This window comes from Leptidea sinapis, chromosome 13 (assembly GCF_905404315.1).
Source record: "Leptidea sinapis chromosome 13, ilLepSina1.1, whole genome shotgun sequence".
Classification (NCBI taxonomy): Eukaryota; Metazoa; Arthropoda; class Insecta; order Lepidoptera; family Pieridae; genus Leptidea; species Leptidea sinapis.
The window spans coordinates 11,987,614-12,010,479 of record NC_066277.1 but is presented as its reverse complement, the minus strand read 5'-3'; the positions used below and the strand labels follow the sequence as shown (position 1 = coordinate 12,010,479).

The 22,866-nt window shown below is 34.2% G+C and overlaps 2 protein-coding genes across 3 annotated transcripts in view; both read right to left on the bottom strand.

The window, feature by feature from the left end:
• LOC126967624 (zinc finger protein 436-like) overlaps positions 1–10,805 on the bottom strand; it is a 34,567-nt gene extending 23,762 nt beyond the window's left edge. The window contains exons 1-5 of one of the 2 annotated variants that reach the window (XM_050812183.1): positions 10,565–10,805; positions 7,727–7,858; positions 6,028–6,444; positions 4,615–4,734; positions 1,407–1,534 (exon numbers count right to left, since the gene is read on the bottom strand). In XM_050812183.1, the coding sequence (XP_050668140.1) occupies positions 1,407–1,534; positions 4,615–4,734; positions 6,028–6,444; positions 7,727–7,858; positions 10,565–10,675 (908 nt within the window). In that variant the 5' untranslated portion in view covers positions 10,676–10,805. The remainder of the gene's footprint in view (positions 1–1,406; positions 1,535–4,614; positions 4,735–6,027; positions 6,445–7,726; positions 7,859–10,564) is intronic. The other variant, XM_050812182.1, reaches the window with a different exon arrangement.
• An 800-nt stretch (positions 10,806–11,605) lies between these two features.
• On the bottom strand, positions 11,606–22,866 carry LOC126967365 (facilitated trehalose transporter Tret1-like). Its single transcript, XM_050811802.1, has 8 exons — positions 22,728–22,866; positions 20,347–20,576; positions 19,301–19,434; positions 17,825–18,011; positions 16,134–16,266; positions 14,488–14,711; positions 13,270–13,467; positions 11,606–11,853 (listed from the first exon to the last, which is right to left on the bottom strand). The coding sequence occupies exons 1-8, from the start codon at positions 22,792–22,794 to the stop codon at positions 11,617–11,619; spliced, it is 1,410 nt and encodes a 469-aa protein (XP_050667759.1). The 5' UTR covers positions 22,795–22,866; the 3' UTR covers positions 11,606–11,616.

Sequence of the window (22,866 nt, the reverse complement as noted above, 5' to 3'; positions counted from 1 at the left end):
ACACATTATACGTTCCATTAAAAAGTTCACTGTCACAAAACATATCGTTGAGCCAAGATTCAGTTAAGACGATAATATCGTAATCGCTCATACAGACGTTGCGATAAAAAACATCCGTCTTTGTCCGCAGTCCTCGAACATTTTGGTAATATATCTTTAAGTTACTCATTTTAATAGTAAATTATAATAGCTGTATGACACAAACTCAAATAAGGTGTTAATATAACAGACTAATGCAATAAAAGGATATACAAATAATTTACTATAATAATAACAAAACTGGTCACTGACAACTAGGTAAATAGCACGATCGTTAGTCTTGAATGGTAAGTTGTTAACAACATAAAAAGTCATCGTTAAGTGTAACATAAGTTCACTATCTGATTTATAATCTGACCGAGTGTTTACGACACACGAAATCTCGCTCAATGAATATAATAGATATAAAAGTAAATTCGGATTTAAATAATATTTACGGATAAAAATCACATACACAAAGAAGCACCCAGAAATTAAATTAAGAATTGTTTGTATTATTACGAAGTGATTACCAAATAAAGTGTCTATCGTTAGTGATTGAATAAAACTTCAATAGGAATGCGAGTAGTCATGAAGAAAAGAATTACAATGTTGGTTATTGGTTACTATACACAGAATTAAATATACTAATTGATTTTTGATAAGTCTTTCTCTGATCTTATATGTAAAGGGGGAGAACTGTCGGTGAAACGCACCAGTATTTTGCCATGCTGTACCCAAATATACTTGTAGTTTTTTTCCTTTGCTAGTGCCTTGGTCTGTGAAAGGAGCTGTTTATTCCGAGCTGTAAGATGGTCGTTAATAAATATATATATAATATATATATAGTATGGATGACACTCAAGTGAAATTCAAATTCAAATATTTTTATTCAAAAATAGTACATAATATCACTTACTGAAAGTTCTACCAGAGGGAGGCTCCATTGCGCAGGAAGCCGGCTAGATTATGGGTACGGCGCCTATTTCTGCCGTGAAGCAGTAATGTGCAAACATTACTGTGTTTCGGACTGATAGGCGCCGTAGTTAGTAAAATTACTGGGCAACTCATTTTCCCAGTAATTTCTGTTGGCATCGAGAGGAGTGGCGTGAGGAGGAGCAAACTTTTTGCCCCGCAGTCCGCTTCGGTATGACGGGCGCCGTAGGTTGTGAAATTACTGGGCAAATGAGATTTATCTAAATGCATCTTATGTCTCAAGGTGTCGAGCGCAATTGTATTGCTGCTCAGAATATTTGGGCTTTTCAAGAATCCTGAGCGGCACTGCATTGTAAATGGGCAGGGCGTATCGATTAGCATCGGCTGAACGTCCTGCTCGTCTCGTCCCGTATTATCATAAAAAAAATCTTAAAAAAAAACGTTTTACTTACATAAAGCGACATTTCCATCCGCACCGCAAACATTCAAACAGTCTGTAGTGATTCAACAAATGGTTTCTCATTTCCCACTTAAGCTTGAAACGCCTCTTGCAAAAGTCGCATTGAAATCCGTGTTTTATCTGTCATCAAATTCATATGAAACATATTTAATAATAATAAAATCAATCAGTTGCAATCTTTCAATGTCTGCATATCCATAACTATATAACAACTAGATGACCCAGCAAACGTTGTATTGCCGATATTAAAATCGCGATACAAAAGTAACTGTTGATCGTAGATGGGTGAAAATTTGAAGTTGTATGTATTTTTTAATGTTGACTCATAATCAAATTTAAAAAAAAAATGTCAAAAAAATTAAAACAAAAATTTGGCGTGGACCACCCTTAACATGTAGGGGAATGAAAAATAGATGTTGTCCGATTCTCAGACCTATCCAATATGCACTCAACATTTCATGAGAATCGGTCAAGCCGTTTCGAAAGAGTTTAACTACAAACACCGCGACATGAGAATTTTATATATTATCTAAATATAATATCGACGGACTTTTACACAAATTAACTTGCCCCAAACTAAGCATAGCCTGTACTATGGCTACATGACAACGATATATTTAACACAATATACATACATAAATAAAGATAAACATCCATATTCATCATATATAAGTTTGTAGCTACCGGGATTCGAACCCGGGACCTCAAGCGCAGTAGGCAGGGTCACTAACCATTGGGCTATACGGGTCATCGAATCAGTTAAAGTTAGCAATATATTGAACGGGAACAATTTTTTTTTATGGAATAGGAGGACAAACGAGCGTACGGGTCACCTGGTGTTAAGTGATCACCGCCGCCTACATTCTCTTGCAACACCAGAGGAATCACAAGAGCGTTGCCGGCTTTAAAGGAAGGTGTACGCGCTTTTTTTTTGAAGGTACCCATGTCGTATCGTCCCGGAAACACCGCACAAGGAAGCTCATTCCACAGCTTTGTAGTACGTGGAAGAAAGCTCCTCGAAAACCGCACTGTGGAGGACCGCCACACATCCAGATGGTGAGGATGATATCCTAACTTGTGGCGTGTCGTGCGAAGGTGGAATTCGGCGGCAGGAATCAGGTTAAACAGCTCTTCGGAACACTCCCCGTGATAAATGCGGTAGAAGATACACAATAAAGCGACGTCTCTACGCAACGCCAAGTGATCCAGCCGTTCACGGAACACTGAATGTATTTAAATAGAACGAATAGCCATCTATGCAGCACCGAATAAATAGTATTATTATCGATTGCATTATCCCTATAATCTAATAATAATAATCTTATATATACTATTCTCGTGTCACAATGTTACCAAATTTTATATGCATATTCAGTAGGTCTGAGAATCGGCTACTATCTATTTTTCATCCCCTTAAATGTTAAGGGAAGTCCACCTCAAAAAAAAAATTTAAATTTTTCTTTTTCTTTCTTATTTTTTATTTTTATTTTATTATTATTCAGCAATTTAAATTTTCGCCCTTCTACGATCTACAACTATTTTTGTATCACGATTTTATATTATTCTGTTCCATCCACCAAACCGATATAGGGTTGCAAGATGGCAATCGATTACAATAATCGTAGAACTTATATTTGGTAGGTCTGAGAATCGGTTGCATCAAAATTTTAATAATTGTTTTTTTTTTAATATGTTATATGGCAATACGACGTTTGCTGGGTCAGCTAGTACTATATAAAACTCTCGTGTCCCGGTGTCTGTTACCAAACTCCTCCGAAACGGCTGAACCGATTTATAGGAAATTTTGTGTGCATATCAGGTAGGTCTGAGAAACGGCTAACATCTATTTTCACCAACAAGCTCTAAGCGGGCACTTAGCTAGGGAACTCTTACGTTTAAGCGTTTCCTAAAACTATCCCTAGTCTAAAATAGTTCTCATCATCATAGGGTTTACGAAAAGGTCACCCAGTTAAGTGAAAGATTCGTAGAGTAGTCACTGTTTAGTAATCTGTGTAAGTGCTTTGAGAAAACCGATCATTAACCAGTAAAATATATTTATTCGTTTACTCGCAAAAATAATTGTTAATATTATAATAACTAAATTAAGATAATATATAAAAAAAAAATTTATTTTTTAATCATACAATCAGCAAATAATTATGCAAAACATAAAATTTGACCCGTTATTAGTATATAGGAACATACTATATACCAGACGAGATATACCAGTGGGAGGCTCCTTTGCACAGGATGCCGGCTAGATTATGGGTACCACAACGGCGCCTATTTCTGCCGTGAAGCAGTAATGTGCAAACATTACTGTGTTTCCGACTGAAGAATCCTGAGCGGCACTGCATTGTAATGGGTAGGGCGTATCAAGTACCATCAGCTGAACGTCTTGCTCGTCTCGTCCCTTTTTTTCATAAAAGAAAAACTTTTGCCTAAAGTTTGACAGTTTAAAAGTAGACTTTCATTCGTTTTAAGGAACACAATATAATTCTCTTTAGTAAAAAAAATGTAGTGTTTATTTTCTTTGTTGTAACTAGCCAATTGTTATTGGACAATCCAACAATATGGGGCTTATTGTGATTTTGAATCAAGAGTATTGCCAAGAAATATAGTAGTGTATCTTATAGTGTGTAGAAGTGTATATAGCCACTCGGAACTATAGTCCACTTGTCCACTTACGGCCGTTCCCAATACACTATCTACAGATAGAGATAAATTACTACCTTCTACGGTCAGTAATTAGCTGTCAATAATCTGAAGCTGTCCCAATATACCCGATAAGTCATACTTATCGTCAGTACCCTGTTGCAATTTCCATACAAACTTCTATTTCTGGTAAGCTATACGTCGTCCCGTTGACAGACAGCGTGTACGGATAAGGTGAATAACCGTCGATTAGTTTATTGGGACAGAAAATTCAACGATAGTTACGATTTTTATCTCAAGTAGGCCACAACCGGAGATAGACTGAATATTGGGAACGGCCGTTAGAGATGGAGAGAACGTCTGAAAATAATATCATCTAACTATAAACTACGGTTTATTAAATGACCTAAAAGAAATGCTTATTATTTAAATAGAGAGGTGTTATAATATGATACGGGCAGCTTATCGCATTCAAAATGCGATTTTCATTGAAAACACATAATAATATGTAAAAGTTGTCAATAAAATTAAAAAATAAAACCTACTTCGTGCAATCTGACCATATGTTTCTTAAGTATTTCTTTGCTTGCGAAACTCGTATAGCAATCTGTGCATTTAAATGGCCTTCTTATATATTTGCTGTCCTCTTTCTGGGCAGTGAAATTCTGAAAACAATTAAATATATTAGAGTTGATCTTAATTAACGATGCCTAGTTTGTCGTCTCACCTAATGATTAGGATCTAATGACTAGTGAATCGCTTAGTTTCCTCTCCTCCCTCAGTCCTCTCGAAGGCATAGCAAAATTGGCTATGGAGAAACAATTGACCTCGTGCAATGCAGAGCTCGAATTGTCGCCGAACCAACACTGTCTGAATGGCTCGGGCACTTGGAGCTGCGTAGAACCTTCGCTTCATTGTGTGACTTCTACCTCAGTAATAACGGGGAGTGTTCCGGAGAGCTATTTGACGTATGATGATCCCCTTGATAATATGTGAATTCAATTTAATTATTATAGTTATAAGCTTGTGGATTGTTAGAATGACTAACGCCATGTCAACATGGCCTTCAGCGCGATTTACCAGATCATACCACGAATATAGGTCAAATCATGATCCGACTTGAAAAGTTACCAGTGTGAGGCTCCTTTGCACATGATGCCGGCTAGATTATGGGTACCACAACGGCGCCTATTTCTGCCATGAAGCAGTAATGTGTAAGCATTAATGTGTTTCAGTCTTAAGGGCGCCGTAGCTAGTGCAATTATTGGGCAAATGATATTTAACATCTAATGTCTCAAGGTGACGAGCACAATTGTAGTCTCGCTCAGAATTTTTGGGGTTTTTCAATAATCCTGAGCGGCACTGCATTGTAATGCGCAGGGCGTATAAATTAGCATCAGCTGAACGACCTGCTCGTCCCTTATTTTCATTTAAAAAAAGTTGGTAGAAGCTTTATCGTTAACAGTAACAGTCACGTAATAAGCGCGACATAGTACCGGTACTAAAGTAAACTTAAGGGGAGGTGCGCCGCAGAACCATCGAGAAACAGACCGAAGTCGAGGCAGGCGGTGCAATCGCACGTTTTTGTATTTCAATTTCTCGATATAATATAAGGGATGGAAGTATTTCTCATTTTTAAAAGCAAACACAATAAAAATATAGCAACTATACAATTTGTATTTTTTATAGAATACCCTCACTTCTGCTGTTTATTTAAACAAATTAAATTCGTAAACAAAATTTATGAAAGATGCGGTACTCGTACCCGCGACCTATCAGGTTCCATCCGAGCGCTCTTCCACTGAGCCAACCGTTTGAGTGACATATCGTTCATAAATCTTGGTATGTATTGTTCAACCCCCATGTTGTGGCTCTTCATCATGTCTTGCAACCATGTCGTAAAAATTCGTATTCTAATTTAAATTTATAAATTTTCTTGGGATTGATAAATACAATACCTGTCTTGCAGTTTCTTCATCCAAGATAAGAATTTTCCAACTTTTCGAACTATAAATGTTTGTAGTATTTTTTTTAATTTTGTAATTATTGTCGACTGATCTTTGTTCCCTATTATTAATTTCCTCGTATTGCTCTTCTGTATCATTTACTTGTCTAAGCTCATCTTCCTCAACTTTTATATCAACCTCTGCCACTGAAAGTATACTAAGCGGTTTGACTTCCTCTTCTCTAATATCCAATTCAATTTCATAATGTTCTTCGGATTCTATAGTTTCTTCTTCATTCATTACTTCTTCTTCGTTTTCTTGTTTTATTTTTATTAATTCTGGTAATTCCAAGTAAATCATATTAGACACTTCCAAAGAGGTGAGATTATATGATTTCCTGTTCAAAGATTTTACAGTCTCATATTTCAGCTGAAATAGTTGGGTAGGGTTTATTATAATGACTGCAAAATAAATAAAACCTAGATAATCAGTATACATTAAACATAGTGTAAAGTTTTTTTAAGGAATCACATAGGTGTTGCCAGACCTTTGGGCGAGTGTACGAGTCTTTTTTAAAGTTGATTAGATTTGGAAATGCCGCGCAAGGAATCCACAGTACGGTTTTACGTAAAAGAAAGTTTCTTGACAAGCGCACTGAGGAGGAACGCCACACATAAGAGATGAAAAGGATGATGATGACATCTTTGAAAGAAAAAATGGAAATCTACTATATACCTAATACCGGTATATAATTGCGGTTCCGACGAGATACAAGAGGTTACAAGTTAACGTGTTCGTTATCAGTAGGTACGTTAAAGTCATAGAAGAAAATATGTCAGGATCATCTTCAAGATTATTAACGCATTACCCGTGTAAAAAAAGAAAGAGGTTGTGTTAACACGTAGATACTTAATAAAGTGACAGCGATTGTCAAAAGTACATTTAAAGCTACAAGACCATAAACATAAAACCAGCTATGACTCAACTAAACATGTCCGGATTCGCAGGTGAAAAGTATAGAAATATCCTTTTTACTGATAAAAAAAATTCACAATTTTTTTAAATTTTCAAACTGCAATTGAGCAGATAAAGTAACATCAACTGATAATAAGAAGAATAAGAACCTACACACAATGAATAAATAAGGATATTATCTTGTTATTGTATCAACATGTGAAATGAATTATTAATATTCCAAATTTTTTAATAATATAAATTATTTAATATAATTGATATTAATTATTTCAACACTAACAATGGGCCTTATGAGGAAGCTCATGGTCACTCCCAGGACATTGGGACAGGGCTATGCTAGGAGTTTCCCTGCGAGATCGCAATAGAAATGAGGAGATCCATAGGATAAACAGCTTAGATGATTGCGAAACTGTAATGGCAGGGGGCAGGGCACATCGCTCGATAGACAGATGGTCGTTCGGACTGTAGTCCTCGAATGGCGACTACATACCGGAAGACAAAGTGTTGGTAGGCCCCCCACAATATGGACCGACTATCTGGTCTAGATCCCTGGAATAGGTTGCATGAGGGCAGTACAGTAATGATCGTCATGGCGATCTTTAGGCGAGGCATTTGTCCAGCAGTGGACATTTTCTGGCAGTAATGAAAGTGATGAATGATAATAATTTCAACAATCATCCATTTTCGTAACCAACCGAGGTTCATCCTTAAATAACGTTAAATATTTTATACTCACTGATCTTTTCCAGAGCATGTTGCCAAGGAAGTCCCATCCTCTGCGACACTTCTGTTTAAATTTTTGAATTTTATGCAACATAGATGCACATTCATAACAGAAGTAATGTGGGAGCTCATCTCCTTCTATTATCTATAATACACAAAATACATCACATAAACATTAAACTGATTTCATAATTAAATTTAATTAGGGATTTAAGTATGGAACTACTGCTGAATTCTCAAAAGTTGAAACATTCTTACTGTAATATATTTAATTGAAGTAGGTACAGTAAAAGCTCCTTATTCGCGTTTTCAATATTCGCGGATTAAAAAATTGTGAACCAATTCCTACATTTGCGGGTAAAGATTTCTCTATTCGTGGATGTAATCGGTACATAGTATATGCATATTAATAAAAAGAATTCCAATATAGCCGAAATTGCGAATGGAATAGGACGAGATGGGTTTGAACAGATAGAATCAAGTGACATTCAGGAGTTGCTTGAATCGCAAGATGAAGATTTGACTGAAATCAACTTGGAGGATATCTTAAATTCACAAACCATTGAAGAAGAGGCTTCAACATGCACTGGAAATGTGGCATTTAATTAGACAAATCTAGTGAAAGTTTAAGAATGGCAAATGAGCTTTGTGATTTCTTTATGAAAATTGATCCGTCTATGGAATGAAGTCTTATTTTTAAGAGGCACATTGCCAATGCCACTGCTGAATATCAGTTTGAACTAAAGCTTTTAAAAACTACCAAGCAAGAAAAAATTACAAAATTCTTTGAGCCATTGCCTAAGCCTGAAGATAATAATTAATAAGTATTGTCAAAAACTTCAATTAAATTGTTTTTTTTTTAAGTTTGTTTTCTATTTGGTCACCTAGGAGTGTAACCCCTATAATCTCGTATAAATTACCATTCCGTATTCACGGTTTCTGTATTCGCAGCATATTTACGGAACATATACCCCGCGAATAAAGAGCTTTTACTGTATTTCAATTCTTATATAGACATTTCTGCTGTTGAGGTAGAAATAATATAATTGATTGCAGTCAACCTGAGCAAATAGAATAATTTCCAAAACTAATATAAAATATTTTTCAAGTATTTCAAATACAGTGAGGAGAACTTCTTAGAAAAAGGATAAAGAATTACATACTTAGTATGGCCAACAGTCTAAAATAAAGAATAAAAGTAGAATGTTGAGTTTTCTTAATATATATAAGTTATGTGACACTTTGTTTGTCTGCGATAGACTACTAAACTAATGAACAGATTTTAAAGGGGATTACTTCATTGAGTGGAGTATAGTCCAACTGAGAGATAGGATAGTTTTTTTTTTTTTCGATTTGAGACCCATAATTATTTTTAATTCCAATATTTGTTTTGTATGGACATATTTTCTATGAGAGAATTTATTGACACACGGTTTGACAGTTCTGCTGTGAAACATTATAACAACAGGAAGCATATTTTAGGAAATAATTCTTAATGCTATGAAATGTTATTGATAAATTCATAAAAAAAAACAGTATTTTATTTATTATGTCCAGAACAATGTCTGTCTGGTCAGCTAGTAAATAAACTAAGTTTCTAGCCAGGTTTGTTTAGTACCTGTGGCCTATTGAGCTAAGAGTTAATAAATACCTAATGAACGAATGAGGAAACTGTAGTGAACCACACCATGAAGTGATCAGCAAACAGTTACCATCACTTTTCTATAGGTAAGTTGTTGAGACATTTGACCTGGAGTCAGCCACTGCCAAGTTTGCTTGCAATTATTATAACAATATACAGCCCACTTTTCAACACATGACACATTTCTACTTGCTTTATTTCTGTACAGATTTAACATGGTAAAGCAACATTCAACACATGCACTTCTGTATGTCAGTAAAATCTTAAAACCCTCTTTTTTCAACCTATTTTATTTTAATCAATTCATTATTTTAGGTATCAACAAGGATGAGGAAGAGCTGTACATCAGCAAAAACATGGAAGTTTTGCTGTCCAAATATGTCATTTCCTCCTCCAAAATGCATTGTCATATAAATAAACCTCCAACATAGTGAAACATCAATGGCTGAACTTTGGGAACTGTTGATGCCATGGATAAGATGAGGTTGTATATCCCAGCCAATGGAGGTAAGCTAATTCACCACACAGGGCCAGAACATTCCAGAGGCGGTATTTACATTTCAATAAACCTACAGGTGCCACTACTAACAACAGACCACTAACAATCAGATTATTGTTCAGTTTAGCTTTGGTGTCTCCTTGACCGAGCCTGACTAAACTACTTTGTTTACATAAGCCCCCCTGGAACCCTGCTCCATAAGACTACCATAAAAAATAATGTTTGAGATAAATGAAATGGTTTTGAAATAATGTATGAAGGGTAAGAAGATGACTCTGTTGTAGTCATTTTGTTATTGTATGAGCTGTCTGAAGGTATTTGTAAGTGAAACGGCCTATTTATAAACAAATATTATTGTGTATCTCTGTGAATAATGATGAAAACTGGAGTTTATAACTTTTTGCAACAATCTTCATTACCAATAGTATCAATAATTTACTCTGTACTATTTAAGATCCTTTTTATCCCACGAGTGGTGGCTACATAAGCGAAAATACAAACATTGTGTCTGATAAACTGAGAGATAGCCACTAGCCAAACGACTGTAATGATACCAATTAATTTCCTAAATAGATGTATATTAGGCTAAAGCCATAACAAGCTTAAGCCAAAATAAATAATTATATTAAATATTATAATATAATTTACTTACTTCCTAGGAATACATAATGAGTTATATTTTATTATAAGAATTTATTTTAAGTACTTACTTTTACAACCAGTGTTTCTTCATATAATGATCGAAGTTTATATTGGTCGAAGTGAAAAAATTTCACATCTGTCGCTAGACATATTCTGCATATTTTTAGCTCAGACGTCATGTTAAACAATAACAATTGAAGTTGTGAAAGAAACTAATTATTGAACTAATTAATATATTGTGAATTCTGATTACAGATTAATTCATAATTCTTAATAATTTCTTAGACTAGAAAAATTTGTTTATTATTTATTAGAATTTTGGTCTGTCAAATTTACAAAGAGCATGAATTTTAGTTGATTTTTTTTAAATCTAATGACATGGTAACTTCGATTTTTAAGTTACGAATTTTGTTGATAATTTTGACAGCTCGCTGTTATTAGGGATGGGGTCGTGTATAAGCGTTGTTGAATCTTAGATATTGTATCTAAGATTCAACAACGCCCATAAAACTTGCAATCGAGAATTGCTATTTTACTGTCTGGATTTGGGATTTAGAACGTTATGTTATCTTTTGAATTAATAATAAAATATCAATACGATAATAAAATTATTAATATGATTTACTCAATTTATTATTCGTTTATTCATACAATTTAGCACAGGCTAATAATTATATAGAGAGTATCAGAGCAAACATGCGATACAAATTGCGTAGCCATTACTCACTACGTACCTACGCATGCAGCAAATTAATTATTATGCTAATTTTTATTAAACAAACGCGACGGCGTGGCTCATGGTATAAAATATTAATAAGAGCCAAAAGCATACTTCAATAACTTGTTAGATATAGAGTATTTCCTAAAATTGCTAAACGTCAGACAACAATAACTCAACAAGCTACAATGAAAATAAGAGGTAATTCATGATTTTGTTCTATCGAGACATTTTTAATCTATCATATTGTTTTAACCCAATAGTAGACGCCGCAATTATAATGTAGAATCCATTTTATATAATAAACAAAAGACAGAAATTATTTTTTTCTCAATGCCTGCTAAATAATATCAGAATAAACTATACGACGTAGGAAAATAATACAAAAATATCAATTTAATGTTAACAATCTTTATTCACATGCCCCCTGATTATCCTCTGAATCTCTTCCTCACTTCGGCTTTTAGTTTCTGGTGTACAGATACAAGTGAACGTAAAACCAAGGAGGTTTATTGCTGCGAAGATGAAGAAAAGAGTATGAAAGCCAAATAAGTTGGATATTGGAGCGTATACCAAGAGCTGGATGGATTCTAGGAGCCAAATGTATGTTACCACGATACCCAACACTTTTGCTCGAATCTGAAACATATTAAATAGCAAGACGTTAGGAGCAGTTAGATAAAATATTACTTTTTAAACTAATATGAACGCGTGTTGGTAGTTACTTCATACAGTATGTCCAATGCATGATTAATTATCACAGAAAATTGTTGCTTTAATAAGATTGTTTCACAGCAGAACTGTCAAAACATGCGTCACTTAATTCTCTCATAGAAAATATGTCCATACAAAATAAATATTGGAAATAAAAATAATAATGGGTCCCCAATCGAAATAAAAAGTATCCTATCTCTCAAGTTGGACTAAACTGTACTCCATGAAGTAATCCCCATTAAAATCCGTTCATTAGTTTAGGAGTCCATCGCGGACAAACAACGTGTCACGTAGTTTATATATATTAAGAAATTTAATAAATTCAACGCAGAGAATGATATTATATTTTACCCTCTCTGAACTATTTTTATCTATTCAACGTTTAAGATTTGGCTTTTCCAAAGGAGCGTTGCGAACGTTGGAATTGGAGACAGAGTGAGCCTTGTAAATACTAAATGAATTTGTTACTGCGCGAGTAGTAATCAAAAACAAGAATATTGCATCGCTATCTCAAACAGCGAATAATGTCTTTTTATGTTGCTTGAATAACCCCAAAATTAACCTTACCAAACAACTAACCTAACTTCTATAAATTTTACAATTTTCATTAATATTCTATTTTCCCAAATGTCTAAACGACATTAAGACATGTAGAAGTTGCGTTCAATGACTTAGATTGTTGATTTCCAGCGATTTCATTAATTGCCAGTATTGAATGAATGCATTAGTAACTAACCATTCGTGTTATAATTAACCAGTTGGCTGTGACATACCTATACATAAGTATGAAGGTACATCGCTTCATTCTGCATTCATCACGCAGAGTATCTCAAAACTCTATTTACTTGATGCCTGCCGCAAGACTCCAGATCTAATATTACCTACGCCACAAAATAAAATACCATTCTCTACATCTGGAATTGTGACATTAATTTACAATGCGGTTTTGAAGCACCTTTCTTCAAACGTCTAAACACACTGTGGGATGAACTCGGGGGCGTGCATTGGTTTTCTAGCAAAGTAGGCACTGTGGATCTAACTAGCAGTAATTGAGGTTTGGTTTATGCAAAGATTGCTTACCGTAGGTATCTAGTATCTAGCGTAAAGAAAAATTTTATGAGTGGGTGTTCAATAGAAGTTTGATTATAAAATGACGTAACCAAATTAAACTAAATCAACTTTACACTAGTGCAATGTTTATTTCGGTTAATAACGAGGTAGGCACTGCCTAATTGCCTATATGATATGCACGCCCCTGGACGAACTCCTATTTTCATATTTTCCAGCAGATAGTATCAAGATAATAAAACGAATGGGAAATACGACGTATAAGAAACATGCCTGAAAGTTAAACATTTCCGTCATTATGATGTACAGCAGCGAGGAAACTCCTCCAGCGTATGCAAACACGCAGACAATCATGGTTAGAAGAGGAAACCAGGCTGGGGCTACGTATGTCCCAGTCTCTTTTAACAGGATAGCAGTGGCAATCGAAGCGAATGATAAAGCCGATATGAAGTATGCGCCGGCCAGGAGAGGCTAAAAAAATAAATAAATATAGGAATATTTTTTTTATTTGATTATAAAGGACGAGACAAGCAGGACGTTCAGCTGATGGTAATTGATACTCCATGCTCATTACAATGCAGTGACCCAACAATTATGAGCGCCACTACAATTTCACTAGCTACGTCGCCCTTCAGACCGAAACACAGTAATATTTACACATTACTGCTTCACGGCAGAAATAGGCGCCGTTATGGTACCCATAATCATGCCGGCATCCTGTGCAAAGGAACCTTAGTGGTGGAACCTGTGAAGGTGGTAAAATTAGAGTAATATTAAAATTGTAATACAATCATATCTTAAAAATGCCGGTTATACCTAATCTACTTTGGCCATTCCTGATTTTTTCATATTACGTATATCATTTTTATCTACATTAACATTATACAAAACAAAGATGGAAGATCAAAAAAAAATTCGAATAGGTTAACGTTAATTGTACCTACAACATAGATTTTATATTCGGTTTTCTTCTACAACCACTTCTTACGGTTAATGGTTATTCTTTATTAGTTTCATTGGGCAAACCGGTTCAGACCGGTTTTTATCCTATCTTCATCGTCAAGTCACAGCTGATAAAAGTTTCAATTTGAGTTGTATTAATTTCACCCATTGATTGGGTACTCGGTACGCGCGCCGGCCGTACGCGAGCGTCACGTTATGCATTAATAAATCACTCGTCTAAAATTTTTCATTTCGAACGCAATTTATTATTGTTACGTTAAAATATGTTTACCTAATTAATTGATATTACTATTATATAATTGTTGATGTAAACATTTTCAATCTATTTTGCCCACCATGTGGTTTCCTATCAAAAATATTGGCCAAAAATATCACACGACTCTTTTATGGTTCATCCTACTTATCGACTTACAAAATCAAAATCTTAGGATATTATCGCTATTTTATGTATATAACAACTTGTCATATTATAACAACGTGTCTCTTAAAGGTCTAATTGAGGCAATCAAATGAAACAGTAATACATACCTTTCTGCCAAATCTTTCAACGAACAGGGCAAGTAGGACGCAAGCCAATATCATTACGATGGGGAAGCTGACAGACTGCAGTTCAGTGCTGATCTCCATTTCACCGCCTGCCTTGTTGAGGAGTGTGACCGCGTACACGATAATCGCGTAGGCACCGTTACATGCGTGGACCGTACTCGCAACCAATATTATGATGACACCGCGACGCCATTTTTCGTCCATAACTGTACCAAATAAAACGCAAAATTCAAAAAGAGTATAAATAAAGAAGTATAATTATAGTAAAAAAAGTATGAAACGTAAAAGTATTGTTTATATTTTTTTCTATCTAGAAAATTGATTAATTTCGCATAGGTTATATAGGCACCCACATTTCCCGGTTAGATTTTGAGGTTCCACAAAATTACAAATCGGATCTTCTTCTAGATATAATAATATTCATTTCGTATCCTGCACATCTAAAACTTACTGTAACTGTACGGCTCATCTGAAACTCAGTCCTTTCCCCTTCGCAAATCGATCCTTCTCAGATTCCATTACGTTGATTTTCGAGCGATTATGGCGCGCGAAATTGTATCTATTCGTATTATTATAAATGTAGTAAAAAATGTGTGTGATTTAAGCTCGCATTTCTTTTTTTTTCTGTTGCCGCACAGAAGCTGTAATATTTATTTTTAACGTCATCTTAAGGAAATACACAATTTTTATTAATATTATGGTATCTTCTTCGTTTGACTTTTGTGAAAAATCCCTATTAGGTGGACATAATAAGGGTAATTTTCCCTTTATCAGTCAAATATATTTTTCGTAAGCAGGCGATTTCCGACAGCTTTGAGTACAGCCTCTTCGGTACAATTTGTGATTAGTAGTGAATGTTCATTACGCCCAAGTATACGCTATTTTTAACTTTAGAAAGGCTTAGTTTTTAGAGTAGTAATGTAGCTATTTTTCTTGTAAGAGCCATAAAAATATCACCAATACTTTAGAAGAAGTTGCAAATTTAAAGTGGAGAGCAGCTTCACACCGTTTTACAAAATTTTTAAGCATTTAGATTGCAGATCATATTTTTTTAAATCTCCCTAGTAAAGTAATGTAATTGCAGAGCATAACATCCTCAAAATACTTTATTTGATTTAAAAGAGTGGTCGAGTTTCTTGTATGTTCTTCTCACGAGCTTTACTTTTTCCGAACATATGGTAGATTCAGTAAAATTGAAAGAAATGTTTATACTGACTTATTATACAATAAATATTTCTTCTTACTTTCTATAATAAATCTTCAAATTAGACAACGATTATTATTACGACAAAATAGAATTATATTATAAAAGTATTGTATGAAGAATTAATTATGTTTATTTGACTTTGACTTTATTTAGATTTCTATGGATATTTTTGTTAGAAATGCATTTGATATGATGTTATTATTCTGTGGCTTTATGCGTCATTGTCACTGTCACTGTCATTTATCTTGTCACATATATATATATATATATATATATACATATATACGTAATGTATTATTATTAATTATTATCGATAAGAATGGCTTCCTTGGTTAATAAAAATAAATAAAGTTCTGTATTTCCAAATTAATATAGATATTGTTACACTAAAAAGGTGTATTATTTTAACAATTTTACTTACACAGATCTTTCAGTTCAACATTAGGCAGGCTTTTGAATTCTTCCTCTTCTTTTCTCATGCAGTCTATTTCGTCCTGAACCCTCTTGTCATCTTTATTTAGGCCTCTAAGAAACGCAACCGTCTGCATAGCTTCCTACAATATCAACTTCGTATTGAATTTTGTACACTGCATTTTATTATCAAAAAAAATCAAACAATAAGAGCATATAGCCTTACGAAAATGGTCTCATTGACCCTCATTAATTCTATTGAGTTAATTTCAATTACTAAAGGGTAAACAAAGATCTCTGTGATACATTATTTTTACGGATTTTTTATGCACTTATTTAGAATCCACATATTTTAATTCTGTATATCAACAGTATCAGCTTGGGTATCAAAGCCTATCCGTGATCTATCGTGGCGACCGATCACATATCAGATTTTCATACATTATTTTTTCTAGGCCTCTGCGACTCATGGTTATCATTTATAAGAATACGCTATAATTTCCTACCAATAGTAAATCACGCTTGTCTGATCTTAAGTTGTAAGTCTGATACTCCCCTTCTCTTCGTCTGAGTCTTCCTTATTCAGTTTACCAGTGGGAGGCTCCCTTGCACAGAATGCCGGCTAGATTACTGTTATATATATTTACTATGGGTACGGCGCCGTATTTCTACCGTGAAGCAAAAATGTGTTAACATTATTGTGTTTCGGTCTGAAGGGCGCCGTAGTTAGTGAAATTACTGAACAAATGAGACTTAACATCTTATGTCTCAAGGTGAGGAACGCAATTGTATTGCCGCTCAGAATTTATTGGGTTTTTGAAGAATCCTGAGCGGCATTGCATTGTAAAGGGCAGGGCGTATCAATTACCATCAGCTGAACGTCCAGCTTGTCTCGTGTCTTATTTTCATAAAAAACAAAAAAGTTTACAGTCTCACAAAATGCCACTAGTTATGTCCGAAAACGAAATGAAGTATTGCTATCCATTGGCCATGGTGAAAATAAAATTTACCTCTTTACTTCTAGCAACCCCAACGAAAAGGAATAGAATCTACATAATAGTTTTATTATTTAACAAAATCAAAAAATCAAAATCAAAATCAGTTTATTCACGTAGGTCACGGAAATGACACTTATGATTGTCAAAAAAAATATATATTTTTCTTATTGAATCTACCGCTACTTCGTAAAGGGTTGAGCTAATGAGAAGAAGTAGCAAGAAACTCATTGCCACTCTTTTATGTCAAGATTTACATCTAAGTACATCGATTTACAAATCATTTCAAATTACAATATAATATCTAAAATGTAAAATGATGCAATAACCAAGGGGCTGCTGAAAATCAGCGCTGTGTTGGTATTATTCCAACGTAGCATGACGCTGAGTCAGCTCCTTTTAATAACAATAACTGCTACACAGTACTTTTAAATTAACAGAATTCCTATAATATTATACATATACTTGTTTTTTTTTGTCATTTGTATTATTTTTATGTTATTAGTTCTTAATTTTTTTACCTCTGTGAGTTCTTTTTTACTTTTATTATTCTGTGTGGTTTGTGTTTGCTATTAATAAAGTTTTCATTCATTCATTCATTCATAAATTCATTCATTCATTCATTCAACAGAATAAACAAGCAATGGACTTTGCATAAAATATAACTAGCATTTACTACAAGTATCTAAATAAGTATTTCACTTACTTCTATTTTGTCCTTCTTCACCAGGAACGCAGGCGCTTCAGGCGCTTTAATCATCACAATGGCAGCAAGTATTGGAATGCCAATAATACTCCATTGCACCGTGTAGTAGTCTAAGTATCCTCCAAGGAGATACATCACCAAAACACCCAGGTTTTGAGCCATGACTAGTATGGAACCCAGGATACCCCTAGTGTAGAATAAATCTTAATATAGATTAGAAAGAAAAAAATTAAGCCGCCAACGACACACAATATGCGTTCATGAATAGATTCAGCGCAAGATTTGTACTATGCACTAAAGTCAGTTTGACACGTGAGAAAAATACGACCCCAATCTTCACATGTTAGAACTAACAACCCCCAGAAATTTATTTGAAGTGGACTGCGGTGCAATAAATTTTTCCCCCTCCTCACGCCATTCCTCTCGATGCCACCAGGGTGAAATTCCCTAAAGAGTAACCTAACGAAAAACTATGCCAAGTATCAGCAATAGTATATTTATAATAAACTAAATCCCATCTAATAATATTGACAGAGACCTAATTACGACACTAAAATATTTACTCTGTGAATCCATTTATCTCAAAACAATTAAAGCCAACTATATAAAATTATCTTAACACATCGCAACAATGAAAATATGTTATAATTTATGTAATATATAAATATTGCTCACTAGATCTGTCTTATCTAATAATTTTCGTACATGGTGATGCTCTTGCACAAATTTTTGTCCTTATGTATTAAAGGGTACAAAAGACAGTTGAAACGACAATTTCGGAAGACCAAAAAAAAAATGGCCCAAGGAACAGATGTGTGGATGAAATAAGAAAAATACCAGGAAAATAATGCAGAGGCAAAGCACAAAAAAGGGATACATGGAGTAGGCAGGACAAGGCCAATACCCAGAGTGGGGTTCCAATAACTTAACTTTTGTATACGCGTAGTCTTTAATAAATACGTATCTTAAGTTGGTTGGAATTGTTAAAAGCTTGCTATTATTTACTAAATGTGAAATTAATGTGAATGGGAAGTTTTTTTTGAAGGGTTCCAGCTAGGTGAGTAGTAAGTAGTAGCATAGTTACCCTAGCGGAGCCTTTTTCGTGTCATGGAGCAGTAGTTGCAAATATTGTTGTATCTTGGTTTGAAAAAGGTTTTGACATTACTAGGCTAATGAGATTTAATATCATAGTTATGTCATTTCTTCATATTCTTTTTCATTGTTAAATCATGGACACGTAATAAAGGGCAAATACTTTTAGATACCAAATTAGGAAAATAGATGTTAGTATGTGTAAATGCAATTCAGTAGTAAATAGAGATTAATGACGATTATGTTACGATTGCTACGTGAATACTGGACCAATGAACATCGCCATCAAGGTTCAGGGTCATTAATGTGTAAAATTGTCTTAATTACTAAATTGTAGTTATATTACTTACTAATGACGTACTGGGACCAATGAGAAAATCTCACCTTAAATTCTCGTGGCTTATTTCCTTGACATACATGGGAATTATGTTGAAAATTCCCCCTGCAGACAGACCGGCGATTATTCTCGAAGCAGTCAACATGTATATTGTAGGGTACAGTTTCATTGCACTGGATATCTGAAGTTTATATTGAAAGAATAGATACATTTGTGTAGTTTATGGAGGAGATTAAAGGGGTGTGGCAGAAATCCAGAATTTGTGTAGAGAAGTGTGAAATATTATGAGTTGCCTCTTAGAAAGAGCCATAACGCAAAACAGCTTGAATGACATTTATTTAGCCAATTCGTTTAATACAAAATATATTAAACGAGCCAGTTGATAGATACCTACTTATAATTATATACTACTTATCGTTTTATATTATTTTTCGTTCATAAATCACATTTTTATATTTCTAGTAGATGACGGACAGGCTGTATTCTATTTAAAGAGAATATAAAAGTTGTGATTTTTATATGAATGCGTCTAAAGCCATTGGTAATATAAAAGAAAATATCATCTTGTTATGAAAACATAGGGCATCAGAACAGAAAATAATAAAATCTCTAACCCACGACCTCTCTCGCGTTCCGTGCGAGTGTTCTTCAAACTGAGTCCCGCATCGTTCATAAAATTTTGTTTTCAAATTTTATTTGTGTATTAATCCCAGAAGTTTATAACAGATTGTTTAGATTTACAAGAGCGACATCTCAAGCCAATTTCCTAATATGCAAATATTGGGGTTGAGCAGGTTGTCAACTGTAAAGTAGATCCTGTAGATGAAGCCACAACCTGAGAGTTGAACAAAGCATACAAGATTTTATGACGATTGGCTCAGTTGGAAGAGCACTCGCACGGAACGCGAGAGGTCGTGGGTTCGAGTCCCGCATCGTTCATAAAATTATGTTTTCAAATTTTATTTGTGTAAAAAATAATAAACTACTAAACGATAAACCCTTTAATTACCACACAAGAGGACAGATATCGATTATATTTTGGCTTTTGATAAGTTTACTATCATAAATCTTTCTATATAATGAAAAAACTTACCGCTTGTGGTAATAGGATAGCCATAACAGCTGCCTTCCTGCCAAACCTATCAGCTATGTACGAATACACAGGTGCACCAAAGACAGCTGCAATGCAGAGAAGGCTGGCAATCCAGGAGATCTGGTAGTCTGATAGCGGCTCGCCAGCTGGAGAATGGTCTGACTGCAGACTCTTGGTCATGGGCGATATCCAACTGTTCTCGATTCCGTAAGCGAACACAGTCAAGTTTACTGAAAAATGTAATATTATGTTTTTTTGAACTGTAGATGGGCTAGTTAAGAAAAGAAACTGCGAACCCGTGAATTTCTTCTGTGGTATATTTTTCATATGTGTAGTGGGTTTTGTAGTTCAAAATCCCATTTTGAATATAAGTATTTAAATAAACCTACGTATTTTTTAATGCTAAGCCAGTCGCTAGCTAGCCGCGGCCAACGCGTCGATTTTTTGTATCTAATATTTATATGATCGCTATATTCTATCCCTTTAAATTAGATAGAAACGGGAAGATAAAAGGATTTGTAAGAGGTATTTTTCAGTTGCACAAAAAGGTGTATAACATAAATTTTAAGTTAATTGCAATTTAGTCAGAAAAAGTACATTTATTCACAGTCGTAAGGTTTCACGGTGATAACCTTCAATAAATTAATGTTAAGGTTTACAGCTACAGCTAATGATAAAATTGCATTCATCATCATCATCATCATCAGCCAGAAGACGTCCATTGCTGGACAAAGGCCTCCCCCAAAGATTTCCACGAAGATCAGTCCTGCGCTGCACTCATCAATGTGGCATCTCTGGAGAGACTGAAGCACCGCCCAGGTCTCAATCGAATCAAAGGCTTTCGAAAATTATATAAATTAACAAATATCTTACTTTGCAAATTGAAAAATGGAATAATTTTATCAAATTAATGTATTGTCATCGGTCCTCGATAAATCTACGAAGTTTGAACGAAATCTAGCCGTTTAAAGTGGCTCAACATCGCGCCCAAATGAGTCGGTTACAAACAAATATATGTACATACCTACAGGTGAAACTATTAAAAAGCGTTTAAAAAATACATGTCATGCTGATAATTATTTGGAACTCCTTAATATCTCAGAAACAGATAGCGGCATCTGTTGAAAAAGTGCATTATTACGTAAAACCGATACGATTGAATATATTCATCGACACTACGTCAACTTCGCTTTGTGTTTGACGGTTCAAACAATGTTCAAGTTTCAGATCGCGCACAAACGTTTAATTTAGAATTTGCTAATATTTTAATTTTTTTTATCTTCATCGATTAATACAGAGGGTGGGTAAAAGTGACAGGTCAGTTTTAAGATTTATTTGGTAAATAAGTTTTATGGTATAGAAACTCAGTTTTCGAGAAAAGAGAGTAGGGTTCCAAATTACCACCCCTTCCTCTACGAAAAAAAATTGATACTTTGTACATTTGTACAAATCTTGAGCTTGTTTTGAATTTTTAAACTTTTCTTAACTATTGAATATGCAGTATCTGCTGGATATGTACTATATTGTATATAAGTAGAATATGATTCGTATTCCAGACGAAGTCTCAATTCGTAATCCGTTTGTATATTGCAAGTTATTGAGATTTTCCTTTCTTTTCGGCTCTATTAGGTCCTATAAACACGTTGCTCACCATCTTCTTCAGTTAAAAAGAAATGTCGGTTGTAGAGACTGCAGATAGATGTGAAAACTTGAACTTGAACTTTTACTATTAAAATTTGAAATTTCATAATGTTTTTAAAACAATTAAATTGATAATTTCTATTTGTTCTTAAAACCTATTTTCAATTATATGAATAATTCAAACAAAAACGATATTTTCAATTTCAATTTCACTTATAAGATGTACAGCACTCATTTTAATTATCATAAGCATTTCGGTGACGCGAACTCACGAGAATTCACCCATCCAAAAAGTTTCTAACTTTTATCTATGGTTAATTTTTTTTTTAATTAATTAACTGTCGCGTGCGCCAGTCATGAGCATGTCAGTGACGCGAACCCATAATAATGCCATTATAGTTTATATAATACAAGGGATGACCTGGCAAACGTTGTTTTGCCATATAAATTAAGTACCCACACCCGCTCATTGTATGAATTGTCGTAATGAAATGTTATTGACTGAATTATTTGTATAGCGAATATATAGGGATTTCTTCGTTAAAGATAAAGGTATAATTAGTAATAATATATTATAATAAGTTAGTATAATAATCACTATTAATAACTAAAACGTTCTCCGAAGCACGATGCATCTAATGGTATAAGTATTATTCCGATCAATTCAGTTCGCAGTATAACCGAAGAAAAAAACGTCTCCCCATTTATTAGTATTGATGTATTAAAATTTAAATATTTACCTAACATTGCTACAAGCCATTGTACGTAAGTGTGTCCGGTTTGTTTTCTTTCTTCCATCTCACTCATTGCTGAAGAATAATAGAACACACACAAATGACGGCTTGATTTAAAATGTAAAATATTTGCGACGATTTCTTA

What these genes read in the sequence shown, in the direction of transcription:
- LOC126967365 (XM_050811802.1), bottom strand. Translation starts at nt 22,794, where the DNA reads ATGAGTGAGATGGAAGAAAGAAAACAAACCGGACACACTTACGTACAA. An exon ending in TGAAGAAGGACAAAATAGAA is followed by an intron (nt 16,267 to 17,824) that starts GTAAGTGAAATA and finishes TTGATATTGTAG; the next exon opens with GAAGCTATGCAGACGGTTGC. An exon ending in CGGAAATGTTTAACTTTCAG is followed by an intron (nt 11,854 to 13,269) that starts GCATGTTTCTTA and finishes AATATGTTTCAG; the next exon opens with ATTCGAGCAAAAGTGTTGGG.